Source organism: Hemitrygon akajei, chromosome 5, assembly GCF_048418815.1.
Source record: "Hemitrygon akajei chromosome 5, sHemAka1.3, whole genome shotgun sequence".
Lineage (NCBI taxonomy): Eukaryota > Metazoa > Chordata > Chondrichthyes > Myliobatiformes > Dasyatidae > Hemitrygon > Hemitrygon akajei.
Genome location: NC_133128.1, coordinates 159,632,477 through 159,644,299, shown reverse-complemented (window position 1 = coordinate 159,644,299; position 11,823 = coordinate 159,632,477). Strand labels below are relative to the sequence as shown.

Here is an 11,823-nt window from a genome sequence, read left to right as displayed (position 1 = left end):
CATTCCAGAATCTAGTGATTCTTGAAAGGTCATGACTAGTGCCTCCACAATCTCTTCAGCCACCTCTTTCAGAACTCTGGTCCATCTGGTCCAGGTGACTTAGCTACCTTCAGACCTTTCAGCTTCTCAAGTACCTTTTTAGTAATTGCAACTGCACTCACTTCTCTCCCTTGCCACTCTAATTTCTGGCATTTCGATAATCTCTTCCAAAGTGATTACTGAGACAAAATACTTATTAAGTTCACCCGCCATTTATTTGTCCCCCATTACTACCTCTCCAGTGTCATTTTCCAATGGTCTAATATCCTCTCTCACCTCTCTTTTGCAGTTTATATATCTGAAAAACCTTTGCTACTATCTTTGATATTTTTGACTCTTTTACCTTCATATTTAATCTTTTCTCTCCTTGTGTGTGTTTTTTTTTCTTTGTTGCCTTCTGTTGGTTTTCAAAAGCTTCCCAATTCTCTAAATACCCACTAATATTTGTTATATTATATCTGCCCTCTCTTTAGATCTTATGCTGTCTTTGACTTCCCTTGTCAGCCATGGTTGCCTTACCCTCCCCTTAGAATACTTCTTCATCTTTAGGATATATCTTTCCTGTATCTTCTGAATTTCCCTCAGAATTCTAGACATTACTGTTCTGCTGTCATTCCTGATAGTGTCCCTTTCCAATCAGCTTTGGCCAGCTCCCCTCTCGTGCCTCTGTAATTCCTTTTATTCCACTGTAATATTGGTACCTCTAACTTCATCATCTCACTCCCAAACAGCAGGGAAAATTCTATTCCCCCTCCCAGGTTTCCTTTGCCTTAAACTCCTTTATCATGTCTGGTTCACTATGCACACACAATCCAGAATAGATGATCCCCTCTTAGGCTCAACAACAAGCTGCTCTAAAAAGCCATCTAATAGGCATTCTGCAAATTCCCTCTCTTGGGATCGAGCACCAACTTTATTTTCCCGATCTAACTGCATAAAGAAATGCCCCATAACTATTGTAACATTTCCCTTGAATGGCATGTTGCTGGCACATGATTGGCTGTATAGCCGTTTGTGTTTGTGTGCAAATATAAAGTTGTACCTAACAAAGTGGCCACTGAGTACAGGCCCACATATTGTTCTGCAAAGCCACTGCAGTCTTCTCCACACAAATAGGCAATTCAGTACCAGAAATATTTTACCAGCAAAATAGTTCAGTACCAATGTTGCATTCCCTGAAAAGCTCGAAGCGCTGTTGACTCCCTAGATCAGAAAGCACTAGGACTGAAGATCCAGGTGGCAGGAGCCACAAGGGTTGGTGATCACTCCCCAGCCAGTCTTCGAATTGGAATTCCATGCAAGTTTGGAGTTCAAGGCCTGGGGTTCCATGATTAGCATGTCCTGGGGTCAATACCAGAGGTCAAAGACTGAAGTCAGCAAGTCTGGAGGTCGAGGCCTGAAGGTCTCAAGTCTGGAAGTCAGAAGCCCAATGTCTGCAAGTCCAGGGCAGGGACTGAATATTGGAGGCATGATGTCTGCTAGACTGAGAGTCCAGGGCCAAGATCTGGGGTCAGAGGACCTGAAGCAGCCTGTCCTGGGTTTGGAGGCCTGCCTGTGTCTGTGTGAGTGGGTGGGAGGCTGAGAAAGGAACTTGTTTTGCTATTGTTATTCGTTTTGTTGCTGTTGTTTCTGTTATTGTTTGTGTTGTTCTGCTGAGCAATGTGGGCACTCTATGTTGGCACCAGAATGTGTGGCGGCACTTATGGTCTGCCCCCAACATATCCTTGGGTTGTCTTGGTTGTTAACACAAATGGCACAATTCACTGTATGTCTTGATGAATAACTAAATCTGAATCTGAATCTGAACTTGGAGGGAAAGTCCCTCCAAGTCATAGAAATGGTGTACCCACGTCACCGATCTGCTGGCAGCTTGGCCGGTACAGATGAGGGAGTCTTGTGACTTGTGATTGAAAAGAACAAAACCCAAATAAATGTAGTAGTAGGCCTCCGTTAGTCTTGATAGATCATGGATTTGCACCTTGGAAAGTTACCAGAGCGCAAGCCTGGGTAAGGTTTTTTTTAATGGAAGACTGGCAGTTGCCCAAGCTGCAAGTCTCCCCTCTCCACACCACCGATGTTGTTCAAGGGAAGGGCATTAAGACCCATACAGCTTGGCACCAGTGTGTCCTTGGCACCTTGCTCAAAAACACACACGCAAGCCTCAGCCAAGGCTCGAACTAGTGACCTTCAGATCACTAAAACGCCTTAACTACTTGGCCACATGCCAACACACCCAAATAAATAGTCAAGGAACAAACTGTTGGAGGAACTTGGCAGGTCAGGCAGCATCTGGGGAAGGAAACTGGCGATGTTTTAGGTTGACACCCTGCATCTGATTGAAGGATAGTGATGTCTGTCCATTTCCCTGTGCAGATGCTGCCAGATCCATTGAGTTCCTCCAACAATTTCTTTTTTGCTCCAAATTCTGGCATCTGTATCCAGATATCCAGTACTATGTAGGTTCAGAGATGGATTTCCCAGTAAAATGTTGGGGAATCCCAGCACACTCCTGCTCCTGAGAGAAGCTGGGTAAGACTGGGACGTACTGTACATATATGCTGATTATCTGATGCTATATGTCTGACTTCTTCCTTGCAAACCTTGGTGCTGTCGCAAGCATGATGAAAGGTTTCACCAGGACATTGCGGTCATAGAGAAACAGTATCAGGGCATCTGGAATCCATCAATGCTGGCTGATTATTGTTGGGCACTGAAGTGAGAAGCCTCAGACACTAAGTACAAATGAAAATCATCAACATTCTTAGCTTAGTTGAACTATTACAAAGCGTTCAGTACTGTTATACAGTTAAGCACATTATATTCAATAAAAGTTAATTTCTTGTTTCTCCAAATTCCTACATGACACAAGTAGTCTGAAATTATATGTGTGTTCAGATTCAAGCAATCTATCATAAACGAAAAAATTCAAAGGAAGAAACACTTTCAAAAAAATTTGTCCATTCTAGTTTTTAACATATTTGACAAGCATCTAGACACTTAGTTAATGATTTAGCATTATTACAGACTGCTTATAGAGTTGGAATCATCGAACTGTACAGCACAGAAACAGACTCTTCAGCCTAACTCATCACATTGACTGTGCTGCAAACCAACACTCTTATCACTGATCTACACTGCTTTATTTTTGTCCAAATGTCTTTAAATAGATTATAATTGTTTCTGCCTCTGTCACCTCGTTCCATATAACCACTACGCTCTGTATATAAAAAATACCTTGCGCCTCAAATCTCCTTTGAATTTCTCACCTTAAACCTCTTTACCCAGGAAAAATGCTCCCCAAACCGAGAAACGCCACCATTTTCCATATGACCTGAACCTATGCTTCTGATTCACACAAGACAGGGAATTTACCAAGCTTATGTTACGTTTATGTTGTAATGTATAACAGGAAAAGGCCAAAAGAACCACCAACACAAGCATATGTTATTTTAGCAACATTTTATTTAGCAAAGTTTTCAACTTCAGAAACTGAGACTTTGGAGTGTTTATTGTCATATGCTTCAGCCAGGCTGATAAAAGAATTACAAATGGATTTTAAAACAATGGTTAATATATCTTCTGATTAATCAAGAAATGCTACTTCAGACTCTAATATAACTTATAAATATTGACCATAAAGATCTTCTAAAGCTATAGTTATAATAAACATTAGAAATTTTAAAGATCCATATCCATTGGCTATGATTAAGTTCTCATGGTTTTGCATAAAATTACAGTTGCAATTGTTCTATTTTCATTTTCAATGCAACACAGACTTGATGCCCTTCTCATTAATCTAATCATGGATTGGACTGCATAGATGTTACAATGTCCACCTTCAAACAAGGAAAACTTTACTCATTACCCCTCTACTTCTGGTCACTTCAACCAGAACTTGAACTTGTGTATTGGATAATATGCTAGGGACAAATGTCTCCTATTCCACAATTAAGAGGAAAATATTATTAAGAACACTAATTGCAAATACTTGGCAAGTATCTTAATGATTCCATATGAATAACTAGAGGGCGTCCCTTTGAATGTAATGTAATGTGGAAAAACATTTCCAGCATCCCCTCTCAAAAAAACCCAGGTTCCACAAGGCCATGTAAGATTAAGAATTTTCCAAATAAAAAAGTATCTATTTTCCAGTTGTGCCAGTGAGTTTAATATGAATGACTATGTCACAAGGAGATCCTAATGTATGGAATAGAATATCTCTTGAAACCACAAGAATTGATCATTTCCACCCTTATAATTAATCAAGCAAAGATCTGTGGTGTTAAACACATTTTCTGGCCTACAGATTTTGTTGGCAAATATTAATACTCCCATTTCCTGCACACTCGGAAACTCCCTGCAGTGTATTTGTGTACAGTGTGATATTAAGTAGTTATTTCAGCATCTCACATTTTTAACGTCAAGGCACCATTTAGTTGAAAATATTAATCCCTTTACTCCAGATGTCATATATAACCCACATACGTTTGAAAAATGTTATTGGCAGATTGGCAAACAGTTCCCTTGATGATATTAGCAGCAAGGAAGATACAATATTTTAGTGAAAATCAATTATATACCATTCTGGAGCCTATAAATGATAAAGAGGTAATAACACTTGTTAGTAGCTATCTCAATAAAACTATATTTAAATGTTAATTCAATTGACATCTCTTATGGTAACGTGTACAATACATTCAGCTTTTTTACAAAGAACCTTTTTATTGCTTTTCTCTGACCAAGCCAATATCAGCCACTGCACTACATAAAATGCATACATTCCCCAACAGATAATGCTATACTGTACTTATTAGTCAACTGCTTCCTACGTAAATGGCAAATGACTTCATTAGATTTGAATCATCCACCTGGCGATATCTATTTGAGCCATAAATGCAACATTTTAATATTTAGTATGAAGCAGAAGAAAAAAATATGTAGCTACTAAGAAAATCTGGCTTAATAAGGTTTCTGTATAATTGTACTAATTGAGATGTCTAAGCTACTTGAAAAGTAAGTATCTTTAAAATGTAAGCTAAAGGTCAGAACAAATGATATTATCTCTTTAGTCATTACTTGTGCTGACTACTACACAATCAGTTATTTGAGGATTGTTGTCCTGAGTTGCTGTGTCTTTGGAGCTACAGACAAAGAGTTGGCTTCCCAGTGATTTGTAAGCATACATGAAATACATCAAATGCCCCATAGCAACAAAAGAGGTTGAAATGATTACAAGAAGACCAAATGCTTCTGGATTTGGAGCTAATATGACCATGACGAAATGTACTAGATCAAGAAGATAATTCATGGAATTCTGCACACCATTAATCTTGCCACGTTCTGATTCATCCACATTTTCTTGAATGAGTTGTGTTACTGTTAAATCAAAGGACCAGAGACCTGAGGAAAAATAAAAAATATCACTGTTACTTTGGCAAAATAAAATATGTGTTTAAATCTACACAACCAGCAAGCCTGGCACATTAAAGAAAGGTAATCTGTATCTATTTTTTGTTAAACAAGCAATTTGTAGTATCTAACATCTTCACTTATCATTTTTTCTCTACATACAAATTGCTCATAAACCTGCACAAGGATTCAGTTCCAGCTGAAACTACAGTATGTAGGAAACTGGACTGTGCACTTTTAGTGCAACTGGCATCTACTCGATGTAGAGTGTACCCCTAATGACGTCACTTTTCCACAATTACCAACTTAAACTGCTCCCTAATGGTACAACTATGACATTTGTTAAATCAGGAGCATATTATGCTGAATTCCAAATTATTCATGAGTTAATGAGTTCCATTTTAACTTTGATATATTAATCAAAGTACTTGTTTGCCTCATATTCCATAGATCAAAATATTTTCCTGATCATTTTTCTTCATTTGTAGTCTTGCTTGTAATCTCTGCCTCAGCCACTACCTCATTACACAATAGAGTCACTTGTACCTCACAACTACCAAGGCAAGAACAGCTGTTACTGCATACACTGATTTCTGCATTCCTCCTTCCCCATATATTCCCAAGACTTTGATACAGTTGATCTATGGCTGGCGCGGGAAAGGATCGTGTGAAGCATGATCACCTTTCTTTCATGCATCTCAGCAAAGACACAACAATAGAAATGGTTCATTGCAATTCAAGTTGGTAATCATGTAGGCCCTGTTTTGCTGTCCTTTTCTGAGATTGAACCACTAACCTGAGACAAATATGTGTTTCAGCCAATTCTGCATTCTTCTGCCATGAGAAATGGAAGAGGAAAGTGGATTTAATTTTTAGATTTAGAGATACAGCAGAGGAACAAGCCCTTCCGGCCTACCGAGCCTGCACTGTCCCTTTACGCCCTTGAGACCATTTAACCTACCAACCCATACATCTTTGGAATGTGGGTAGAAACCAGAGCCCCCCTCCCCACCCCCGAGGAAGCCCACATGGTCATGGGGAGAATGTACAAATTTCTTACAATCCTATTTGCCTGCGTTCATTCCAGAGATACACAGTGCAATTTCCTATAAAGGATTGCAGTCTAACAATATATGCAAATATCAATGGATATGCCCAGTGGTCTCTGTCCATCAGTGTATCTTGGATACTTTATTTGAATTAAGCATCCTGAGGTGTGAGATGTATTGACTGACTACTCAGTTAATTTTATCAGGGCTTTGATAAAAAGTTTATGTACCAAGTATGTAGAAATGAATCCATTTCATCATAAAGGAAAACAGATTTATGTTAACTGCTTATCTCCAAATACAGTACAAATCTTTAGTTTAGACATTCATAGTACCCTAAGGCATGTTAAAAGGAAGAAGGTCTAAAGCAGGGGTTCCCAATCTGGAGTCCATGGGGCCCTCGGTTAATGGTAAGGTTCCATGGCATTAAGAAAGGCTGAGAAGCCCTGGAGTAAAGACTCCTCCTTTTGGCATGAACTTTTGCTAAGCTACACATGTTTCTTGTTGACCTATCAGCTGAGTTGCACACTTACCAACTCTTGCAGCAATGATACCAGCAAAGAGCAAGCTAACTGAGATGTAAGATTCTGGTTCAAATTCCTCAGTGCTTGGAGGTTCAGTCGTTGAGTAGTTGTACCCGATTGTAGTGCTTAGCTGAGGTTGTAATGTTGGTACAACTGCTTCCTCCCAGGCCTTCAGATCCAGGTTTCTGTTGGTGAGCTCCGTAAAAGGTGACACGGACAAATCCAAAGGACTTCCAGGCATGAACACGGAAATCACACACAAAATCAGACATGCAAACTGAGTCACACCAGAAATGAAGCCTGCCCTGATCAGGCCGCACTTCCGGCGTATCCATACAAAGGCAATGGTGCCCAGAATTCCAGCAATGGCGGAGGCCCCCATCAGCAAGCTCAGGATGAATCCACTCAAACCCTGGGTGTAAGCATATCCTGTTGTAATACAGTCAAAGCCCAGGACCGTCATGTAGAGGAAGGCCAGGCCCATGCCAGCCCAGAATACTGGCTGCTTGTAATAAGCTACCCACCCATCCCGTAATGTATAAAAAGGCTCAAGAATTTTGGCACCACAACGTTTTTCTTCTTCTTTCGATGCATTTATGTTTACCCGATGAGCATCTTCAGCTGGATGGCCTGATCCTGTTTCATCGCCAGACTTCGTTTGGCCAGACTCAGTATCTAGAAACACATAACATCACCAATTGATAACCAGAGATATTACACCAAGAACCATGTTGCAAAAATAGTTCATTGGTTGAAAGACTCACTGGACAACCTGATGGGGATGTGGAAATAACTATATAAATACATGACTACTTGGTTATGTTAATATTCATTACTATCAATTTTCTTCTGGATTTTTTATGGGACGACATAAGCAGTTGTAGTGTACATGCCAATACTCTAAACAGTGATAGTTAATGGACCAAACTTGGTGCCAGGAGCAATCTCTCATATTTTCCATTGATTTAACCTAAATTAATTTTAATGACACAGATAAACTGTTCAGCGCACTGAGTCCATGCCAGATCCTGGTAAAGCAACTCCACCAGTCCCATTTCCTGTCCAATTTCTCTGAAACACTTATCCTTTCTCAGATCTCTGTCAACTCCCCTTTGTGTTTTGGTCAATTAAGTATAGTAGGCCGTCATGAGTGTTAACACAACTTCTGCAAATGGCTGATCATAGTATGAATTTATTCTACTCTTTTTAAGTAATTGTAATGTTGTTTAACATGTTATTGCATGTTAAAACGTAATGTTCTATGCTCTAATGCTAAATTTGTATGACAGATGTGATCAAAAAAAATTTGGACTTGAAATTAGAGTAATGTAAAGTCAAAGAAAGCTGGTTATTATTAAGTAGATGAGACAATTATTATAACATCAAATTACAGATTTCCTTTCTTTCATTAGGGGAATCCAACACAATGGAAGCAGATGTGCTACTCAAACCCCAGAAAGAGCAGGCAAAATTTAACAGGCTGAAAAGGAAATCTGTTGTTACAATTCATTGATATACTGCCTTTTTATAACATTATTACTGTGATTCTTCACAGAATATGCTGGTGTTTTATAATTCAGAGTTTGTGTCACCTTTCAACATTTAACGCAATTTTATATATTTATCCCAAACACTCCAAGACTACAATATATAAATTTTAAAAATGCCCATGGTAAAAATTGTAATTTATTTAAACAAGTTAGATTGCATTAATGGTATTTTTATAACTGGTAACATGAGACTGACTAAGATTCAACAACAAATTGGAGCCTACGTGTTAGGAAACTCAAATACCCTGAGTTATTGCACGCACCAAACAGAAGGTTGACTGTTGTCTGATAAGCTAACTGTTCACTAGACATTGACAAAGTTATTGAATACCTTTTTGTTTGTTCAGTGGCTTCAACTCTTGTTCATCTACCTTCTGACTTGCTTTGATGGCCAGTGCAGGTGTTCTTTGGTAAATTTTCCACAGCAGATAATATTCAAAGCACATCGAGAACAGATTCCAACTAGAAATGAAGCCACAGCCAATCACCGTTGAGCCAAATGTCATTATTTGCCCGACTGCCATTGGAGCCAAAATATTTGTCACCTGATCAATTCGGCGAACTGTAGCATTCATATCTATAGGGACAGGAAAAGACAGTGCTTCTTATACTATCTGGAGATGCTGTCACTTTTACATTTAACAGTTGACATAAAAATACTTGTATACAGTATTGTTTTACAAGAAGTTACAGTAGCATTGCTTTTAACAATAATATTGAACATTGTTTCTATAAGTAGTTTGCCAAATGTAAGAAACTGCCAGTTAGATTGAGCTCCACAAATATGGAGAATGCTTGATGGGTTGATTTACTGCTCAAGAATGCAAGAATGATCGTACATTTATGCATCTGTATAAAGATCTTTACTATACAAGCCTCTTCTGATAACACCACGAACTTTATTACCATGGTTATTTAACTTACAGTAGTAACCATTTAACCTGCTGTTCTAAAAAATGTACCTGTATTTTAAAACACAGAAGGATTTTACTGATTTTAAACTGAAACTTTTTGTACTGACCATGTGCCTGCAAAATCTGTTAATAGTTGAAATACTTATTTTTTAATATATAGAATTGCTCTTTCCCAGAGATGATTGGGTAGGATTACGGACTAAACTTTGTGTTTCTTAGCAGATCCATTTTCTTATCCCTTTAAGACTTTTACTTTGCAGCTGGTCTCACTCTTCCAGCTCTCAGCCAACACAAACAAAAACAGAACACAGTGAGGCAGCAAACTTGGATGAGAATTAACTGCAACAAAAAAATCAGTATCATGACCCTCAACTGCAGACAACCCAATGTACAAACATTCACATACTTGGGCAAAACCACCAGGCAAGATGGTACCATATGCAGGACATCTAAAGCAAGAAGAACAAAGCCAGGAACATGTTCAGCAGCAGAAATGTAAGTCTGGACACCATCAAAATTCAACACTAAAGCCAAATTCAAGATTCATCAGCACAGGATGTTAGAATGATGTCTTTATTTCACATAATAGACCTCAAATTAAAAAGTACACTCCACCTTCAGGCCCTGAACAATCTCAAATCCAGATCTTTTTACCCATTGCAGGCAGGAAGACCTGAGTATCATCACTACTGGAAGGCATTGTAGATGGATTGACTTTGCACTTCTGACAGAAGCTGATTCCATTAGAAGAACTACAGCAGGATGGGTAACTGATGCTAAGTAAAAACAATGCCACCGAAAACATTACGTGAAGTGCCGTGGCGGCTGAGCTGAAAAATAACTAGAAACCTATTGAAAGACTTGCATGAAACAATCAGCAGGGTGCAAGGGCTGTAGAATATAATGAAGTACTTGTATAATAAAGCCAAATAAATGTCCCCGATGAGCTCATTTGAATACAATTCATTCAGGTCAAAGTTCATAATAGAGTTGGCTTGGAAAGTGCAATCCGTTATATTCAACGCTGTAATTTTTTGAGTCATGGCTTAGGATAAAAAGGAAACATTACAAAAATGAAAACATATTTTATATACATCACTGTTTCAAATGGACAAATCAATTACAATAAATAAATGGAATGTTAATGTGGTACGACATGAAAGAAAATGAGTATTATGTATGCTTCAAACATATTTCCTACCATAGCAGCACTTAGAATGATCAGGAGAAACCAGAAAAGGCAAGGAAAGACTAGATAACATGTCACTGGCAACTAAAATAGGTGTTCTGCTCCACAGGATATGATGGGGGTTTCATGTGGATAGTTCTCAGATAGAAGCAGGCACAACTGAACACTTGGCACACTGTCAAGGCTGAAGGAAAGCCTGCATGCAATATCAAGGTGCATAAAGATTACCAGCTGCAACTCTGACTGTGTGCAAAGTCTGGAGCTCATGCTTGCTATCATGGAAGCAGTGGACGGCTCTGTTGTGAAAACTTGCTGGGTAAAGACTCCCACTTGAACTTAGCTGCACAACCTTAGCACAAACTTTCTAAAACAATTACTGTACTTGTGGTCACGCTATGGAGGAACCTTGAGAATGTTATAAAAAGCAGATTTTTAACAAGATATATGTATTAATGAAACAGTCCTTTTAAAACAGGAAATTTCAGTTAGTATCACAAGGGATTCTGCAGATAATGGAAATCTTGAGCAACACACACATACACGTGAAACACTGGAGGAGCTCAGCAGAGCAGGCAGCATCTATGGAGGGGAATAAATAGGTGACATTTTGGACCGAGACCTTTCTTCAACACGGATGGAGGGTCTTGGTTTGAATTGTCAACTGTTTATTCCTCTCCATAGATGCTGCCTGAACTGCTGAGTTCCTCCAGCATTTAGTATACGTTGAAATGCAATTAGTGTTTCTTTGTGCCTGTTGTAGAAAACCACAACGCAGGCAGATTTAGTGAAAGGTCACCAGCAGGCACAAATAACTGGCAGGAAGCTATTAACGACAGCATGGGAATGGTAAAAGGAAGTATATATAACATTATTGAAGGGCAGAGGGGCAGAGTGATAAAAGATGCACAACAGTCAGGAGAGTACTGATGGGAAGCTCTACATGAGTCACTGGTGAGATGAGGACAAGGCAATGCTGAGGCGACGCTGAGTACTGAGAATAGTATTTAAACATACACAGCAGAAACTAAGTATTGCAATACGGCTGAAATTCCTCAGTCAGGTGAACTTACATTCACCATTGTTTAGAAAGGACAATTGAAAGAGAGCACAATGAAGGATCTGTTGTCTGATCAAAATGTGCAGTTATCT

The 11,823-nt window shown here is 38.9% G+C and overlaps 1 protein-coding gene across 1 annotated transcript in view; it reads right to left on the bottom strand.

The window, feature by feature from the left end:
• Nucleotides 1-3,483: 3,483 nt before the first annotated feature.
• Nucleotides 3,484-11,823, bottom strand: part of slc40a1 (solute carrier family 40 member 1) — a 44,688-nt gene continuing 36,348 nt past the window's right edge. The window contains exons 6-8 of the mRNA XM_073047005.1: nucleotides 8,903-9,148; nucleotides 7,031-7,696; nucleotides 3,484-5,439 (exon numbers count right to left, since the gene is read on the bottom strand). Coding sequence (XP_072903106.1) covers nucleotides 5,105-5,439; nucleotides 7,031-7,696; nucleotides 8,903-9,148 — 1,247 coding nt within the window. The 3' untranslated portion in view covers nucleotides 3,484-5,104. The remainder of the gene's footprint in view (nucleotides 5,440-7,030; nucleotides 7,697-8,902; nucleotides 9,149-11,823) is intronic.